Source organism: Dermacentor albipictus, chromosome 4 (genome assembly GCF_038994185.2).
Source record: "Dermacentor albipictus isolate Rhodes 1998 colony chromosome 4, USDA_Dalb.pri_finalv2, whole genome shotgun sequence".
NCBI lineage: Eukaryota > Metazoa > Arthropoda > Arachnida > Ixodida > Ixodidae > Dermacentor > Dermacentor albipictus.
The window spans coordinates 117,435,491-117,456,231 of NC_091824.1; the positions used below are offsets into that span (position 1 = coordinate 117,435,491).

At 44.1% G+C, this 20,741-nt stretch overlaps 1 protein-coding gene across 4 annotated transcripts in view; it reads left to right on the forward strand.

Moving 5' to 3' along the window:
- Positions 1 to 20,493, forward strand: part of LOC135914684 (uncharacterized) — a 200,187-nt gene extending 179,694 nt beyond the window's left edge. For all 4 annotated transcript variants that reach the window (XM_070537520.1, XM_070537521.1, XM_065447630.1 and 1 more), the window contains exons 3-8: positions 5,569 to 5,704; positions 10,035 to 10,168; positions 11,742 to 11,943; positions 12,463 to 12,596; positions 13,480 to 13,750; positions 15,209 to 20,493. In XM_070537520.1, coding sequence (XP_070393621.1) covers positions 5,569 to 5,704; positions 10,035 to 10,168; positions 11,742 to 11,943; positions 12,463 to 12,596; positions 13,480 to 13,750; positions 15,209 to 15,303 — 972 coding nt within the window. In that variant the 3' untranslated portion in view covers positions 15,304 to 20,493. The remainder of the gene's footprint in view (positions 1 to 5,568; positions 5,705 to 10,034; positions 10,169 to 11,741; positions 11,944 to 12,462; positions 12,597 to 13,479; positions 13,751 to 15,208) is intronic.
- Positions 20,494 to 20,741: the final 248 nt, after the last annotated feature.

The window sequence follows — 20,741 nt, forward strand, 5'->3', positions numbered from 1 at the left end:
GATTTGGATATTATTAAAAGATTTGCTGCTGAAGAAGAGAGCTATTTAAAAATCACAGGTAGAAAAAGAAAGACATAACATTAAACAAGCGGGAAATATAGATATATATAAGTAAAAACAATCAAAGTCATTCAACATTACTCACAAGAAAAGAAAATCTCACTATGTACGGACAAAGCGATACAATCCTGCGAATATATGTGCACGCTATGCTTCATGTATAGTAAACGCAAGTGGCTATACAATGAGCATGCCGCTATGCGGCAAGAATGGGTAGCCTTTACTCATGCTGATTCAATCCTGTTCCTTTAACAGCAAAGCACATAAAAATTTAGTAATGCGGAAATGTCATCACAATATTAAAAAAGTTAAATGCGCAGCTCGAAAGACTTTCCCGTCGAATGGAGGTCTACGTCTATAGAATAAAGATTAGTTTACTTTTGCTATAGTAAATGTGTTCATTCTTGTTTGCCGGACCACAGTGTTATGAAAATAATGCATGCAGTAAGGAATCAATATTTTTCTAGTTTGAATACTGGTGACTTACGCACCAATGGTAGCCGTCCATCAATGACGGCGATTTGATTAGAAGTTACTCTATGCGTTCTAGACTCTCGGAACTGCACGATGTGCTTCAGTCAAGGATAAATACTATGAGAAACATTTATCAATCTAAAGAGACGTGTACTGTATCGAACGTGCTGCACTGAGTTCCACTAATGGCAACCGGAACACGGTAGACAAAAGTCACATGGTTACACTGGGTCGCGGTGGGACCGATGCAGATGCATGCATAATGCATGGAATGTATAATAAATGAGCTCCGTTTTATATCTCTTCAGATTAAGCACAACTTTGATGAATACGTTCTTAATTATTGGTTAACATTATGTATTCAAGGCAGATAAGGAAACGTTTTGCATTTCAAGTGAGTGTGTCGAAGGAGCGCCGCTGTTACTGATAGGCTTTCCTTTATTAAGGCACGTCGTTACAACTTAATACGAAGTACGCGTCACTCTTGAGAAGTACAAAGCCACTCTCAAGTTCGTTCTGCATGTAGTTTCACGATTTGCTGCCACAGGTGGAGCGTCTCTCTTATGAAGCTTCAACATGATGACGTCTTCTATCTCCATCTCATGTGCCCCCCACCACCACCCCCCTCCCCCACTCGTCAATTACGCCGGCACGTGATATCCCCTCGTGGCACCAAACAACGTCGTGCGTCAAACAATGAAGGCGAACCTCTAAGCTTAAAAGAAACAATGAGGAGAGCGAACGAGCTGCCCATTTGTGAGGGCGCCTCAGTCCGATATGACGAGCTTCATGCATTTCATGAAAGAAAGAAAGAAAGAAAGAAAGAAAGAAAGAAAGAAAGAAAGAAAGAAAGAAAGAAAGAAAGAAAGAAAGAAAGAAAGAAAGAAAGAAAGAAAGACACCAGTGCACTTTCTAGCTGTTTTCAATGCCCACGACCACCGGATACGCCGTCTACGATGGCTGGCCGTCGGCAAGTGGCGGGCCTAGCTTTTTCTCATCTCGCGCGCTCCTCACTTAGGACGATGACGACGAGGTTCCGCTGGGACCGAGTCATTGGTCTGAGGCCCGTGCGTCGCAGCTCACCCCGTGCGCGCAAGCGAATGGCTCGTCGCGCGCCTTTGTTCTGAGCCCCCCGCGCGCGCGCGCGCCCGCCCCGCAGAGTCTGAATCTCAACCCGAGCATTCGCGGGGTCGTGAGCGGGACAGAGAGAGTCACTTTCTTCTCGGTGACGACGTCACTAGCGGAATAAGAAAGAACGGAGCGCGAGGAGGCGAGTGGCTCCCCGACATTCGCATTGTGCTGGCGAGTAGCGTGAAACGCGAAATAATAGTAAAACAAGGAGAATGAACGTCATTCGGCTTCTTCCGGGCCAAGCGCGCCTTTCCTATTCGGCGATGTCTATAGCTAGCGTCAAGGAAGGGGGGGAGGGAGGGAAGGGGGCTGAAGGCACTGCACTTGTATACCTCGCCTCGGTGTGAATTGTCGAGCCATTTCTGAGAGTGCGCGCTGCCTTTGTTCTCGGCGTTCGCATCTTTACTGCCTTAAAGGCTGCGCCAACACTGCGACGTGTGCGGGCGCGCGTGGTTGTGCGAGACCGACTTTTATTTTTCTCATGTTGTGCTTTATCACCGCGGTGCGGGGAGATTCATTTTTCGTCCGTTTCTTTGCTTCTTTATTTTGTTCGCTCTTGCATTACATTGGTACCGATATAAAAAAAAAATATTCTTCTTAGCTGAGTGCCGAGAAAGACACAGAGGTGTGAAGTAGTGAGAGCTTGACTTGGCGGGGACGTGGGAGCTGGGAAAACTCGGGAGTGAAGTGTTCTTATTTTTCACTGAACGAGCGCGAAATGCAAAGAAGGATACGTGTGTAGATGTCTATAGGACGCAAGTATGGCCTAGCATTTTCATTGGCTAAGGCTTGAGAGAAAAACGTTTTCGCGAAAGAATGAGGTGAACTCGTATACGGAGGGGGGTGGGAAAGAGATAAGTAGAAGGCAGGGAGGTTAACCACAATAACGTCCGGTTGGCTACCCTACAACGGGGGAATGGGAAAGGGGAAACAAAGATAACAGGGAGAGAGAGGGGAGGGAAGGAAAGAAGGAAATTGCGGTGAATTCGCTGACGTTTGTGGTCCAACAGAAATTGCATTAAAAGTCACAGATGGTCGCACAAGCCTGTCGTCCTTAAGAAGCACAAAAGCGCCTTCACCGCTTTATGGTCGTATACGAGTGAGGCAAATGAAAATGGTCACTGTGACTGCTGAAAGTGCTGATGGGAAGGCTAAGTGTGAAAAAAACTACGAAGACGTATCGATGACATTAAGTAACGTAAAAATAACACTAAAGAGGAACACTAAATCACTGTGGGCTTGCATCCTTCGACAACTCCGTTTTCGGCAGTTCCGCGATAAGAGGTTGATTTCCAAGTTAAAAAATGAGCTCCCATCTTTGTTTCATAAAAAAAAATCCGACAGGACCCACCTCTCGATTAATGTAGACGTTAATGAGAATAGTATTAAAACAATGCAGTGACACTGCATTACCAACGCGGAAACATATATGCATCCTGGCTACTCGCACTTCCCGCATCTATCTAGCGTCGCCGCCACGAAGCCCGCATGCGGTGCTTGTTGATTCCGCTGAGAACCGCTAAAAGTTTTTGCCATTTAAGAACGGACCATGCGTAGTTTATCATACCCAGTAGCTTAAATTCGATTCATTGAAGGACGGCAGAGACCAAGTGGCACATACCAGTGCTCCAAGTTGGTATCAGACGAGTTCATTTGAACAGTGCTACATACCCGGAGGCCCACGTTGGTCTGACGGGCGATCTCGAGCCCTGTTCCCCGAGCACAGCGACCCGATGCGCTACCCATTAGACCATAGACCACTCACTCCCTGTACTCCCCTATTTGGTGGGAAAATGGTTAGACACAGACAGATAAACAGATAGCCCCGAAAGTTCGTGAAGAACTCTAAGAATGGTAATCGCATTAAAAAAAAATTCGCGGAAGCTCCAGCGTCGGTACGCCAGTGTGAAGTCCAGATTTCAATGCGTATTGAGGAACTGGGATCCTTCGTAGCAAAGTAAAAGTTCTAGAAATTTGCTTATTTCAGTGTTTGGCTTCTCTAGAATACAGTGTATTCCATCATTGCCTATTAAAAATTAAGTAGGCCCGAACAGACGCTATAAAAATATATTACGTGACGATGAGCATATGCGGGAACCTGAATGTGGTAGTATCACCACCTGCTTTTCGCTTTTTCATCTTTTTTGCCTAATTATGCGCCCTTTCACATCAAAAGTGGCAATTTTCTTACAAACTTACAATAGTAATTTACGAACACAGCTAAACTTATTTTTCTATTTACTGTGCTATCGAGCTCAACGTAATAGTAAAACAAGCGTCGATGTTTTATTGTGTCTCGTTGTCTCTCGAGGTGCGATTTTAAAGGAAGACATGGGTACGCCAATATTCGCAACGCTTCACATCTCGGGTATAACCGAAGGAAAAACCACGAGGTTCGTTTTGCGAGGATGCGTCAACATCATGCAGCCTACCTGGTTCCAGACAGGGCTTTAATTATATACTGCAGCACGCTGACACCTGAAGATGAGAAATATCACTTAAACGTATCACTCACTCACACACTATTGGAATATCTCTATATGGAAAGTGCGACATCGCGTACTCAGCTGTCTAGCCCTTGGAAAATTCCTCTCGTTGAATATTAACGGACGGTTTGAAATTTTTTGCAGTTTTTAAATTTTGAAACTGACCCTTTAATCGTGTCACTTCTTTCGGTGTAATCGCCTCGCCTCGCTGTGACTCCCGCCTAATGGCGTGACAGGCTGGATGCCCGCTTCTTTGTCAATTTGAGCCTGATCGGAACTGCCTGACTGAGTTAATGACCTGAGGGAATTAAAGTCGAGGGCGAGTAGCGTAATGGTCCCAGTCTCTGGGCACGTGGTTGCCGTAAATTGGAGTATGATTGCTGCCCTTGATGCGCCCCCTGAGTTGGCTTTTCTTCCGTCCTACGTCACGAGGGGAATGCTTGTTTCCAAGAAGGACCTCATCTTGCTTCTCGAATAATTGGGGCCTGAACGAGCGAACGAACGAAGGGCCTCTGTCATCAGCTGGAGAGGCCGGGCTAACGACTGGCGAGTTCGCGACCGCGCATGTCAATGGCTTTAGCCGCAGTTAACACCAACGTGCGTGATCGTTGAAGAAGCCGCGTTGCATTGCGTCAAGGCCAGTGGCTCAACACCCGTCCGCTGCAGCTGTTGTATATACTTTAAGTGCCGCTCCATAGCGCCTGCATTTACCGGCTGGTGATTTGTCCATACCCTCAATATATTTTTGTTTATCTTGCCACGGTTGTTCAAATGTGTCTGTCATGTCCAAACCGAGAGAGACATATACCATTGCTGTTTCTTTTAAAGTCGCAATGACCATTGATTCTACAAATGATGACGATTGCTCCGAAATGTCATTAAAGATTTCTTGGGATAACTAAACGCCGGGGATAACGATTTCTAGGGATTACGCCACTAAAATCAGAGTATTGAAAAAATATACTAAACATAATTTCTTTCATGGCTGCAATTTTTTCCATCAAGAGCCTTTAGGTGTTGTCATCATACAAAGAAACGTGAGTTCGAACAGAACAATTTCACTGATCCGTAATCATACCCAAAACCTAAACATTCAGATGTCGGTTACATTCAGAAACATGAGCGAGAAACATCAATACCCGCCGTGGTTGCTTAGTGGCTATGGTGTTGGGCTGCTAAGCACGAGGTCACGGGATCTAATCCTGGCCACGGTGGCCGCATTCTGATGGGGGCGGAATGCGAAAACACCCGTTTACTTAGATTTAGGTGCATGTTAAAGTACTCCAGGTTGCCCAAATTATTCCGAAGTGCCTCACTGCGGCATGCCTCATCATGACATAGTGATTTTGGCAAGTAAAACGCAATAACTTCTTTAGGAACATCAATTTTCTTTTTTTGCTTTCCTGCACGTGCGCAGACAAGCCGGACCTCTGTGGGGAGGCTGTTCCTCAAGGAGACGGACTTGAAGTCGGAGGGCCTCTACGCCTGCGAGGTGTCGGCCGATGCACCTTCCTTCCAGACAGTGCGTTCCGAAAAGGAGCTCAAAGTATACGGTGAGTATTCGTCCTGACCTTACTGCTTAAGGACTTTTGAAGCCTGAACACACACTATCACCCTATTGCCCTTCAAAACAGGAGACTGAGGAACCCGTCGAAGGCCAAGACGCAGGCTGATTCGCATTAACACGCGCGGAGCATCCCATTATACGTGAAATATGCTCAAACTGTCATTCAACGGGGGACTGGCACTCAGATGCACAGTCTGCGTTTATGCCCTTCATTGGTCGCTTTTTGTGAGTGTTCCGGCTTGCGTGATGCCTACTTGTGTTGGAATCGTTGTTACTAATATTGCATCGGTCGTAAATAACCACTTGTTCTTGTATATAGATGTTAAAGTGACAAATTACTGTTCATTCTACTTCACCGGGCCTCATACATATAAATATTTTATTTGTTTGTATATTTCGATCCTCTAAGTTCAGGTAAATAGGCTATATTGACTCTGAGTCCCAGCGTCTTGGCACTCAGAGTATATATATATGTACATATATATATATATATATATATATATATATATATATATATATATATATATATATATATATAGATATATATATATATGAATATATATATATATATATATATATATATATATATATATATATATATATATATATATATATATATATATATATATATATATATATAAGTAGCTTGCGCATTGCATTCACGTCTCACTGCGACCACTCCATTGGTTTCTAACGATGCCAAATATACTTTATTTTCTTCTGATGTGCTCAAAACACGAAGCGGTAAAAATTAACACGATTGTGGCGGAGAGCACGATGATCCCACATCACGCGCTCGACAGGCGCAGTCACTGATACAGTTTTGGTTCAAGAACTACAGAGCAAGAAGAAACTCGCTCCTGCACAAATGTCAACAAATGCGCACCGGCATTTATATATGACGGCGCTCCAACCACAGAGCAAACAATCTTTTGTGGTTATGCAGGCCGTACACGTGCACATGTAAACTCGTAGTGGCTATAGCAGACGACTCGAGGCGCCATCCACACTTGACATAATTCAGTTAGTATTCGCCAGGCGGCCACTTCACTCGATATCGGCTTCATTAGGTAAATAGCACAAAAAAAATGACAATAAAGAAATAAACGCGGGGCGTTCAAACGCTGCTTAAAGCAAAAAAAAAGAACACCTCGTCACCTCGGTCGTTCCTTGAGAAGCACGTTATAAAACGCAAGAACTTCGATTCCATAGTTTTTATATACTCGTCACACCAATGCCCTAGAGTCCGTAACAGCTCAACAAGTTCACACTACTCTTGTATGGAGCGGACGGCAGTCGATAGTTGTGCAGGCGTCTTGATGTGCCACTATGCCTGGGAGTATGCTCTCGGCGTGGCTGTAGACTCATCTCCGAGCCTCTGCGAAATTGATAGTAAGTTCGGCATTTCCGACCCACGGCAAAACCAATAATTCGGTAATGCAGGTGGGCCATTTCCGACCATCCGGTGTTCCGTGGATTGTTCCTAAGGTCACGTGAGGAATGTGAGTGAGTGAGGAATGTGAGTGAGTGAGTGAGTGAGTGAGTGAGTGAGTGAGTGAGTGAGTGAGTGAGTGAGTGAGTGAGTGAGTGAGTGAGTGAGTGAGTGAGTGAGTGAGTGAGTGAGTGAGTGAGTGAGTGAGTGAGTGAGTGAGTGAGTGAGTGGTCCGAATGAGGGAGTTACGTGGTGTTTAACAGTGACCAAGAATCTCCCCGCTGCTTCTTCACTCACAGAGGCACATTAGATACCACTGAGGCACGTGTCTTTTTCGGAGGGATATAGCATCGAAGATCCCGGTCACAATGAAGAATACCACAGCCTAAACTTGCAAAACCGCGGTCGTACTCAATGTCGACAGCCTTTCTGAAGAAAAAAAAATAAAAAGACGGTGCAAGGCAATCTATATTTAAGAATTTCGTTCAAGGATTGGCTCGCGATAGTTCTGTGATATTTCAACCGGAGCTGCGAAGAGTCAATGTCACGTCACCACACTCACCGGTAAACCTTCTGGCGATGGCTTAGAAATCCCTTAGTGAATGGTCGTGGATGTTCCTCTGCTCTGATGACGTTTATGATGACCTCGAACCATGGGGCTTGTACACTACGAAAGAGTGGTCGAGAATTCATCCGAGACATCATCCGAACTGGCTTTGAAATTCAACCAGTAAAACGTAGAAAAGGAATGAATTAAGTTGACCTGTAGAATAGTCATACGCGGATGGCCCCCACGGCTGAAGGAACAGGCCCAATACTGTAGGCTTCGTTGTGGTGCTTCGGCGGTGCACATATGTGGACGTGAGAAAGCGGAAACATTGAAGCCCCCATCATTGTCGAAAGAGCACGACATATCGCGTGGTCGCCACACATACACGAGCCAAACGTACCCCTAAATCTGCGTGATCGGAAGCGGGCACTCCGATGATTCATCGCGGTGGGGCAAAAAAAAAATGTGGGCTTCGTGTGCGAATGCGCACTTCGGTTCGACCGCCTCGCAATAAGATGACATGGTTATCACGTGCTCCACGCTCTGAGAGCTGACTAAGAGGTTTCTCTGTCACACCTTTGCGGCAAATTCAGCTTCCAACGCTTAACTTTTCCGTTTATATCCTAACCATTTTTGTTACTGGAGAATATTTCGCACCGAATGGTTCCAAGTGGATTTTCTATTGCTTTCGTTAAGCGACGAAAGCGCCACCTTTCTGCGGAAAATTGGAAATACAACTGAAATTATGCTCTGCGGAACGCTGCAATATTTGAAGGAGATAAACATTGCCTGGTACTGGTAATTTCGTAAGAATACTATTGGCAGAAAGCTGCAGCTACGTAGCTGCTCACGATTGTTTTACGATGCAGGAATCGCATTGTTACTTGAAATTGACGAGAAGTTGCATAATCTAACTATCTAGTCAGTAACCAATTCAGCTCTTATTGAAGGCCCCGCTTTCCCAGAGGCGATGTAGGGAAACTGACACATTAACTATTTATTACATATAGCGTTGCTTGGCACTTCGTATGTTCCATGTTATTGAATATATGAAACTGTCGTAAGAAAGGATGAGGACGGCGTCTGCTCTGTCGCTTTCTTTGCTTGTTTGTTTTTGCCATTGTCCTTTCTGCTCAACTTTTATTTTAAATAATAACGCATTAATGGTTTGTTGCTGCGATCTTCATAATTTACGCCTATACTTTTCCGGCTAGACATGCACTGCAATGGTTGTCGCCGTGTTTACCGTTGCCAACCTGATGAGCAACAACCGATGTTGTAGTCAAACATTTGTTTTTCCCTTCATACTGTATGCACCCTTTTGAAGCGCTAATTCCTTTGTGTGTTGCGTGCATTTGCACGCGTGTGCATACGTACTACGTGCATGTTTGTATGACCCTAGATAAACGTATACGGTATCCGTCCCTCCTGAATGCCGCTTGTATGCAAATAATCATCGCTCTGTGCATCTCTCGTCAGCCAAGTAAGTCGCTCAAGGAAGGTGAGAAGGACGCAGTTATGGGAAATCAAGAAGAATGTGAAGGGAATGGAATCGCAAACGCAATCATTGGGCTCCTTTCAGTGCTGTGTATGCTGCGGTTCTCTTGCCCAAAGGTGCTTTCATTTAGCGGCTACAGGAAGGAACCGTGTTCCCACAGCTGCATTTTTTCGCACGATTTGCCCGATAGAAAAAAAGAGAAAAGCATTGGTAAACGAAGTACACCGACAGCACGAAGAGAGAACAATCTCGGAGGCAAGCTTCGGAAGAGGAAAGCACCAAGACGATAGAAGAGAGTCCCAGCTGGCAGCCCTTCATCTGCCAGCTCACTTGTAGGCAGTCCGAAAGTGTCCTGCTTGATTACACAAACGGGCACCACCTACAGAAGTGTTGTGCGGCTCGACTGTTTGGAGACGGAAGATAATAGACTGTGGAGGAAAGACATCGCCACCTTGCAATAAGAAATAGTTGATGGAGTTGTCCATCATTATCCAACACCATTAAAAGTAGAAGCAACAAATTCTTTTTGTTTCCAGTTAGCTATTATAGGTCCTTCTCTCTCTTGCTGACTCATCTAGTGTTTAATCGAGCTGCACAAATGTGTGTGCCTATATAGCAATCCACGCTCTGGATTATGTAAGCGAATACATTGCACTCACTTTAAGACCGACCTACGTTGATCACTCATGAGAAAATGTTTATTTTTTTTCGTTTTTAATGAATAAGAACGATTACGCAACATTAAAATTAAGAAGTGTTTTTTTTTTTTTTAAGGATGACGCTGTTGACACGAATTGCCCTTTCTGTTAACTCTTTTTTTTTTGTTCTTGTTACAGTGCTACCCAAGAAAGGCCCCGAGATCCGCGGCACAAAGCCTCACTATAGGGTCGGGGACTTGGTCAACGTGACCTGCCACGCGGGGGCAACAAAGCCACCGGCGGTGCTCACGTGGTACATTAACGGCGAAGAGGTCAGCATGGCACTCGCGTTACGACCAGCTCCCGCCTATTCGCCGAACTACCTCTCATTTTGTTTTGTCCACTACACAAATATAGAGCACAATATGGGTCACCATACAGGACATAATAAAGGGCTTAATATAATAGTGTCTGTTTTATTGCTGGTCAATTGTCGTTAGGTGAACATCAAGTGATAGCTCATCACGCCTTAGGAATGGTTCGCGTCAAATGTTCATACAGGACAAATCCTAGCTCCCTTCAAAACATTTCGCTTGCTGTAATTTCCTGGCTACTAGGAACGCTAATTGCATTCTCCAAGAATGTTTTAACCACTTGTGTTAGTTACCGTTACCTATCTGCTCACTTGAATGCACAAGATCATAGTTCATATCTACCTAGCTGGAAGGCTCTATATACAACATAATGTTAAAATTTTTTTATCACTTTAACGGTTATGCCACGGACTCCTTATTAACCATCTTTTCTGTGAGAATAATTCAATATACATAACAAGGTTAGTCAACGCGCATAAATTTTACAATAGAGTGTATAAAATTGAAAGTGCTATATATTCTTGCCAATGATATTTAGAGACACGACTTTGATGCTGCCCGGTACGCATGTAGCATGTCATTAAGAGGAAGGTTTAGATAAGTGCCAACTCCAGTTTATCTATTCAAATACATGTAAAACACAAAAGTGCTTTTCTGAGACACCGCCTGCAGTGATTTGAATGACATTTGTTGCATTTGAGCGAGAACGTTAAATTCTAGTGACTCAAGGAAGGCAAATTTTAATTTAGGACCGGGATATTTTTTTACGGAAGTTCCTAGAAATTGGTAGGTTTCACAAAAAGATTGAAGCACAGAGTTTGCAAATCTGTTACTCTGCACCAAGAATAGATGTCGCAGGTTCAGCAAACTGCACATCGAAAGCAGAAAATTTTATACACGAATCGACTGCTTACGTAAAGTTGTTACAACGTCTACGAGGGCTTTGCGAAAGCCCTACGGGCAAATTTGCAGTATATTTCGAAGTAGTGTATATATAATACAACAATTTTACCCACTTTTAATGTATTATCAGATGAAGTTTACAGATTTGTAATATCGTTTATGCTGCTTAGGTACGGCGTTGTCAACTTGACATTTGAGTTGTTCTTCTTTTGGTTTTTCTACTTTTCGCAATTCCGGTTAAACAATGACGCCTGAAAAAAATATCCTTTTAATACAGCCGTTAGACATTCACTTTGTGTTCAATATACAACCACCCTCATAAAAATCGGTGCAGTAGTTGCCGAGAAAATAGATTTCTCCGTTATCGTGTATTTAGGTGGGAGCCCCCGAGCTCAACGTTCCTCTCAGGAGATGTGCAATCGTAGCCCAATTTTTAAATGTGGCGTAAAATTTCTGCGCAATATGTTTTCATTAAACCGAGCCTAATAGATACGCTTAGTCACGGAGCACACTCGGTTGCATGCTTTCTTACAAATCCGGTAATTCTTGTCGAACACGTGAATAAACTTCTCGCGGCTTGTTGTCTGCGGAGATCACAAACCTTCACGGGGTGTTTCGAACGACACAGGTTCCCCCGCAGTACGAGAAGATGTATCCCATCTTCCGCGACCGGGAGCAGCTGTACCACTCTTCGCTGGGAATCACCTTCACGGCCGAGCCACGCCACTTCAGCTACGGCATTATGAAACTCAAGTGCACGGCAACAGTGTCCGAGGCTTACTCGCTGTCCAGCGAGGAGATCGTCGCAGCTCAAGACGCCAAAAACACAGGTGCACGGACGGCAACTTGTTGTGACAAACATTTGGGTCGCATTACACGAAAAAAAAAACACGTTACCAGGCTCATGGCAACGGTACAACTAAAATAAGCGAATTCGTGTGTGTTGTCAGCAGTTTTTGACAATGGCGTAATGAGAAAGCGAAATGTGTCTGCACAGAATAATATATGAGGCTTGTTGATCATAGGTATGCCCCTTGACACAAAGAACCGGTTTCAGAGACTAACAAAGCGCTACATATTGTCACTCTGTACACCTTCCATTCGTCGCAGTAATAAGCAGTACTCGATTTCTCTTTTTTTCTACGAGTTACAGTGCGTAGAGCCTGTAATTGTATGTCATACAAAGTAAGTGCTTCGAGCATTGATTTAACAAGACTACGCATCATTCGCGAAGAGTTACTGCCTAGATACCTCAAAATAGTTCAACTTGAGGGCCTCATAATTATTTCCGAAAGGTCTCGCACCATACGTTAAGCATATTGCATCGTTACTTCTCTGTTTTCCTGCAGGCACAGACGACGACAAGCCTTCTATAACAGGTGGGCAGGCGAGCTACCACGTGGGTGACCTTGTGAACGTCACGTGCAGTTATTCGCGTTACGGGCGTCCCGTCGACCTGCAGTGGCACCTCAACGATAAAGAGGCAAGTCACTGCACTTGCGTCAGCTTCACTCTTAGGCTTATGACCACGTCTACAGTAAGCAGTGTGGCGGAGGGTTAATTGGCAAAGGAGAAGTGTGCATTTTATGCATCTCTCTTACGAGTAGAGTACACTGTGTGAAACATGTCAACGAAAGGGAGCATGTTAGCATGCGCAAACCCAAACACCTGACAACAGCATCAAATCCGAATCACCGTACCCATTACACGTCCCAAGTACGTCGAACACATGTACGTTGTTGTAAACAAGTATTTCACAGCTAAAAACTCTTATTTCAAGGCATTCAACAGGCCTTGGTGCAGGCATTGTAGATCGACGAAAAGCACCCAGGCTGCGCTGATTTTCTCCGGTCCTTGGACTCCTTTACTGAGACAGCACCCTGAGAAGCAAACCCTGTACTTCGCTACGCAATCCTTCTAAATGTCGTTTAAACTCCCTCGAGATGTTGTGTAGATGTCTCCATATAGAACGGTAATACTGGGAAACTATTTATATTATCCGTGCCCCTCGCTCGCGACACACTTTGCTCCTGACAACTGCGGCTTACTACGCCTGTGCCTCTTCCCAGACATTCGCTTTCTGCGCATCCTTCTGCGCAGCTCTTGTATACCTCTACAACTTCGAGCTGTTACCAAAGAGATTTGCAGGCACGGCTGCTAGCTCATCCACCACAGACGAACAGACATGACGCAAAAAAACAGCATTGAACGCCAGCTCACAACTGCCGTAGCAGTAAGATGTCCATAAAGTCCTCCGAGATAGTTCTTCAGGGCAATGTTCAGACGCGATAGCTGTCCACGGCTATTAGGCAATTCTGAGGCGTAGCTGCAATAACAGCCGGAAACCCGAACGCTGCTGCGCGCAGGTGTCGAACCGGTACCTGGTCCACTACCCGATGCAACGGCACGACTCTGGCCGCCAGGTGACGTCGCTGGGCCTCCGGTTCACGGTGAGGCCGAGCCACTTCTTGCACGACGAGATGCGCATCAAGTGTACGGCCACGCTTCAGAACGGCGGGAGGGGCACGCCGTTTACGTCATCCTCGTCGCCTGGCGACGCGTACTCCGAGAAGGAGTTTGTGCTGGGCAGCAGCCATCGGTCGTCGGGGCTCCACGTCCCGGGACACTACGGCGCCGGTAAGTGGGGCCGCGCCACAGGCGATTGCTCCCATAACTTACATACTATGCTTCAAACTTTAACATCGTATTCACCTGGAGTAGCACGGTAGCCGTGCCGCCAGGCAGACCTCACCATTATACGTTAATGAGCCCAACTCCTTCATTCGGTACCTTTTTTTTTTTTCACTCTTCTGTAGAAAAGAGAACTTAGTGAAATCTGCTTTCTCTTTGTTTTGTTTCTTTTTTATACAAGTAAGGCAACTACAAATACGTCAGAGAAACAAACTTGCTCAAGCGACAAGTTTAGTTCTCGTATCATTAGCCATATGTTAGCTAATAATGTTAAAAAAAAATGTTAGCCCACCTGCTTGGTCAGTATGGACTGCAGTATGTATAAAAAAATAAATAAATAAATAACTTGTTGATCCAGGGAAGACAGTAGAATACTACCAGCCAACATTTCTCGAAAAAACTTATCTGGCGTTGCTGCTGCGTATTCGCGAACGAAGGGCCACGGCATGATGGACGGCACTGATGCAGATAAACTAGATGATAAACTCGGGACGAATACAAGTAAGAGAGATACGAATGACACCGCATCGTGCCCCTGGACACTTTCGACAGAGGTGCCACTTGCAAACACCTTTCTTTCTTGTTTTATAACTCGAGGCCTACTGTCCTGCGAAATATTTGCCTGCTAGTAGTGAACGTAAATTGTCATAAACTGCTATTCTTAAATGAACAGTGGCCGAACAAAGGATGTCTCAGAATGGAACGAACGTTTCAACAAGGGGTCCTGGCGAGGACAAGTCAATCAATCGATCGATCGATCGATCGATCGATCAATCAATCAATCAATCAATCAATCAATCAATCAATCAATCAATCAATCAATCAATCAATCAATCAATCGTGTCAGTATTTAATTGAAACAAATATGCTACGAGGAGGGCCAGGTAGAAAGCTGGGAAAGGGACGCTGCCTTCCTTGAGTACGCACAGGACAAACAGAAGTGGCCGTTGTATAACAGGCGCACCTATGCACATTGAAATAGAACAAAACAATGAAACGTACAAAAACACTATGAAGCGAAGTAAGTGCGTTAAAAAAAGTTCAAATTTGAAAATTACAAATGTGTTTCTTAACTTTTTTTTAAGTAACAGCCTTAAGACCAAGCCCCTTTTACCCAGAAAATTTCTTTGAGTGCCGGCAAAATGTGTACGGTATATATTTAAAACGCCATTGTTCCGGCTGTTGTTCAGCGCACACTGGTATATGTTCTTTCGTAAGCTTGCTAGACTGGTTACTGTGTCATCGTATTTAGCTGTTCCAACCTTATATTGGCCGGACAGTCGTCTCCAGACGTATGCCTTCTTTGGACCGCTGTTGACGATTTCAAGTCGCAGTCTTTCTGTGAATATCTTTCTGTTTTTTTATCTCTGCAAATTAGGTTTTTCTCCCTGCTTACTTTTGCAGTTGCTGGCTCGAACACTTCATCGCGGCCAGTGTTCCTCTCCATCCTCCTGCGAGGCTCAGCGATCGCGTTCGTCATCATGTGTGCTGTTCGATGAGCAGCGTGGATCGATCGTAATTTGGAATTCAGTGGTGTCGTTGGCGCGTCTCCCGTAACACCATTTGACCCAGTTTGGTTGTCGTCTGCGATAATCAAGCATCGGCGCCCTACTTTTTTGTTTCCTTCTTCACCTGCCGACTTCATTTGTGCTGTTCTTTTGGGACTGAGCAATGATGTACATAATTCAGTGCCTTTCATTCACGTCCTTACTCAGATTGTTGACAAAGAGAGCATATGCTATGCGGTTGTTATACCGCTCATGTTCGTGTGTGTGTGTGTGCGTATACGTGTGCGTGAACAAGGTGAAATGATGGAGCTGAGTGAAAACACTTACGTATGAACAACGTTGTCACATAGGCTTAAGAAGACTGTACATTACCAATGTACTGAAGTATAGAAGACGGTGTCGTTGACTTGAATAGACAGATATATATGACGCTCGTTTGCGCGCGATTGGTCGTGTGGTGTTTCAAGGTTTCGGATACCATTGTTTGAGTATAGCAGACTAGTCCTTTTATTCGAGTTGTTTTACGTGTTTTTTTCTTTTGGAAGCTTGTGAGGAACAATTCGGTACATTGGGAAGGAACGGAGGGCCCATATTTGCAACAATTCTTACACTAGAACTGCTTGCAAAAGCGTTGTGAGTTTCACCCCAGCTCCTGTTTAATCATGTACATAAGAGTGTTTTCAAGGTGTCTCCTTCCTATACTATTATTAAAGGAAATTAGAAAAACCGTCTGGTTTAACTTTACCCTTTCTGTGTGAGTCAGCCAATACCGTTGACGACGAAAGGTAACCGTACAACTATGAGAGTGTAACATATACAGGTGGCATGTGGTGAAACTTATCAGTAGGGTTCAACTGAAAGAAATTTAATTTATTGTATGAATGAACACAAAAGTAATGAAAAACGTAAGATGTGGTTTTTTTGGCGTAGGATTCAGTCAGCAGATTAACTTTGCATGTCTAAGAGGTGGGATTGCTCGCCTGTGTGTTCCTTATTTGAGTGTTCTATATATTAGTGTAGAGAGACCAACCTCCTTCCTTTGAAAAACTTCCTGTGAAGAAGTATGTCTGCGTGTCATGAGAAGCTATTAGGGGCAGAAAGTCACGCTGTTTGTATAACCAGTGAACAATTTCGCAACAACTGATCTTGGAGATTTTAGAAAAAAAGTCTAAGAACAAGGCGCGCATGTGCCGTTGGGTGTGTGGTGCATTTTTGTGTGCTTGTTTTCGTTATATTTTTGTCCAAGGACGCGAAATGCGCACTCCTGCTTCAATTAGCTCCTCACATTTTTTTTTACTTGCAGTGTAGTGGTGATTGCTGTTATTCGCACTTGCTTGGCTCACGTATTTGTAATCGCACTCTCATACTATTTTTACAGGGAAGCATCGCGCCCCTGTAGCATTAACTAGTAAACGAGCACCCTAAGCTACTCGAAAGAACTTTCATGCACACAAAGCCATGAACAGTCATTTGTGGGCTTTTGAGTACCACCATATCGCAGCCTGTTGAATTAGTGCGTAACATAACTGAAGAATAATAAAAACGGCGCAGAAATACATATCTCAGAGGGACATGCGAACAAGCGATTCTACTCATCCATCTATTGGTTGTGTGTGCGTATAGTATCCATGGATTCTTCACATTCGAATATTTACGAATAAGTATTTCAAAGGCATCTATTATGAGCCGCGCATGACGGGGGCGCAGCATAGCAGTGCAATTAATAGCCAACATAACGATGCTCTTAGGAACAACGTTGATGTAGATCAACGATCGTTAAGAATGAAACAATTCCTACCTTGCTTACAAGTCCCTCAGCATATTGTATGCATGCGAATAAATTATGATGGTTATCTAGGCCTGACCAATCTCTGCTCATTATGAAACCTCAAGCAGCCTGTATCAAAATGACGTTTCTAAGTAAATTTTTGTTGAGAGCGGCTATTTTGAATAATTAAAAAAAAGGTACAGATTTTCGAAGAGCACACAGATGGTGTTTCAGCAAGGCCAGGCCTACCAAATGCATAAGGCAATCCGACTAGGGCGATAACGCAGGCGTTATCCATAGTATGTTATTAAATCTAATTGTAGTTCTTCGCCATTGATTTTTTCAATTTTCAGTTGATACTAAATGTCGCTGAAGGTTGCGAGCATTACGGGTGATACAATGATTCACTGATTCGGTTCAGTTCTGCTATCTACATTCCAATATTTGTAGCTACAAACAGATAAGCCCGAAAGACTGTGGAATCTCGTTTATACGATTCTGCATAATACGTTTCTTCTGCGTTTTTTTTTTCCAGGTCAGCTTACTGGTAGGAGCAATGTATATTCATACGGTTATTGCTATCGCCTTTTCACCTGAAATTGGATAATGCGACTGCAGAAGTGGACCTTTACTGGTATATTTACATTCATATCTTTATACTCCATTGTGCCAGCTTAAATAACATTCCAAAGATCGACGATCAACGCGTTAACCGCAGCCACACTGGAGAAAAAACGGACGCAGCGTGCCACCGGCGGTAAAACGCTGCTGCGGCAGTGCGGCTACACCTACCAGCGGTGCATCGCTGCTCAGTTGAGTGAGCAGACGAGTGAACAGACGAGTGTGCAGACGAGTGAGCAGACAAGTGTGCAGACGAGTGAGCAGACGAGTGAACAGACGGCTCACAGCTTCTTGTGATGCGAAAGCAGACGGCTTACTCAGTTGAGTGAGCTCCTGTGATGTGAAAGCGTCAAGTTGCTCATTGAGCGAAAAATCCGGTGTCCGGTGTCTGTAACCTCCAAACTGCCCCTAAATTCCCATTGGCTGCGACACCACCTCACGAGCACGCCTCGACGGATTTGCGATTGGCTGCGACTCCATGGTAAGAGTGCACCTCGACGGAGCAGAGCGTGCGGAAGGGAACACCTGCTGTTGTAGTAGTGCGCCAGGTGTTGCGTGTGGGGAGTGGGCCTCGCCGCGAAGCCACATCACCCTCGCTCTCGTTCTCGGAAGCCTGTGTTACCCTGCGTTCCTAGACCGCGTAAATTCTCGCCTCCATTCTTACTGTGCGTGGGTTAGGCTAAATCAAAACGCGCCAAGCGTCTCGGTACCCTCGCTTGGCCGCGAGGAATACAAACCTCGAAGTAACGCTCAGTTGTGTTCAATTGGACATTCATGCTTCCGCATTCACAACTAATAAGAAGTGCTTAGGTGTCCTCGAATTTTTTTGCTTTGAAAGAACTTCCTTGAGGACACAGAAAATAAGGAAGTTCAGCGCAAATTTCTACGTTGCTTAATAAAAGTGCATTAGTGCATGGTTCGTGTGGCGTCGTGTAATGCTGTTCCGCATAACGTGTTGTGCGGAAGAGCATCACTTGACGCCACACGAACCTTTTCAATTGAGTTTGTCCCCGAGTACGCATATCTTCATACGTTGTTGACCTTTCTTTGGGTAATACGATTTTCGGATGACTCGTTTCATTTTCTGGTTCCCGTGAAGATTGTATCAACGAGCTTCCACTGTACTTAGTTCAACTTCTTTTTTTAAAAAATAGCACTATAACGAACTATAATTCGAGGTCTAATTACAAAATGTAGGTCGGCCGAGTGATAAAAACGGGGCCTGTCGACAACTTACTTTACAACGCACACTGCAAGTTAAGAAAATAAAAATTAAGAAAAAACGTAACATCGCTAAACAAGTGCAGAAAATCAAAATGCATAGCCCAGCGTCTAACTTAGTTGACTTGTCACTAGTCAGAGAATCGACCTGCCAAGCAAGCCTTAAGTAGCAGGTGCTAATTTGGGAGTGGCAACTTCTTCCTATGGGTTGAACAGTGTGACGTTATCAATTGACGATGCTTTTTCGCGTATCCGAAAGATGTGTAAAGGTTTCCTGCGCGTGGTCATGTTTTAAACGGTTCTCACTAGCGCACGCACTTATCTGATAAGCTACACACATTAGTATGTCATGTCCGAGTGCCAGATTAAAACCACCTTACAGTGGCGTCTGTATATACACGCACACCTGTAAATACACTTTCGCTCATCCACGAATATTGTGACGTCACGAATGGTAAATATTGCTGGTTAGAGTCCATTAAATGCTCCATAGCTCTTGCCCCTTGTTGTACGACTGTCGGGATATTTCGAGCCTCAATCGTTGTTAAAGTCACGGAACCCTAGGGCCGTATAACGTAAATTTTCTTTTCAAGTTCCATTATTTGGGGTCCCTCGTCATTGTCTAGCATGACGTCACGCCTTCGTTATCGCCTGTATTGACAACTCGCTGCGAAGGGTAAAAATAATTTATTAGAATAAAAAGAATCCTTACAAAATACGGCCCCTACTTACCTTGTCGAATAAATGCTAGGTGCCCTAAAAGTGTCATAGAACGATATCATGTATTATGTTGGGTAAATTAAGTGAATGATCTTAAAGCCCTATAATATATGGTATTACATTATGTAGGAATACATACATACATACATACATACATACATACATACATACATACATACATACATACATACATACATACATACATACATACATACATATATACATACATACATACATACATACATACATACATACATACATACATACATACATACATACATACATACATACATACATACATACATACATACATACATGTATGTTTATTAAGGAAGTAGGGACGTGGCAGGGCTTCCTACATTAATTTTCCCCCATGAGCGTGACCTCTCCGATTTACGCTTCGCTATCGGATGCAGCAGTTGTTTCTGATTGGATCAACCAGCTACAATTAATTCCTCATGTAATAAAAACAGTTGTGAGCAACTGCTCGCATTGCTGGCATTTGGAAAGAGGAAGTGGCATGCTGTCACATATGGCTGCTCTGTCAACGATATAACATGGCGCTACGTTTCTCTCTTTCTATCTTTGTGCAAATACAATTTGCGCACATTGATTCTTTGCGCTTGCTTTCTGTGGAACACGATTTACAACGCGTTCTGTGCATATGACAGAAGCAGTATAGAATGTCGTTATTTTATCTTATTCTGTTCCTTTTGAAAATAAACGATTTTTCCGACCAACCCCGGAAAGAGTATTGCTGCGATCATAATGCATTTCTCATATGGCCACAGAAGTCATTAAATGTATGAATGTGAATGAGAATAAAAAATATCTTAATTTGTTTCGATTGAGCGAAAGTTTGTTTTTACTGGGGGCGTCACACATGGGTTAGCATTAAATGGTTGAGCCGGCCATTTCTTATCACTGTACGTGTGTCATACCTAAGAGCAAAATTTTTGTACGTCGAAGTAGCCAGGACAAAAGGTAAGCTTTCCTGAGTGAGTGAGTGAGTGAGTGAGTGAGTGAGTGAGTGAGTGAGTGAGTGAGTGAGTGAGTGAGTGAGTGAGTGAGTGAGTGAGTGAGTGAGTGAGTGAGTGAG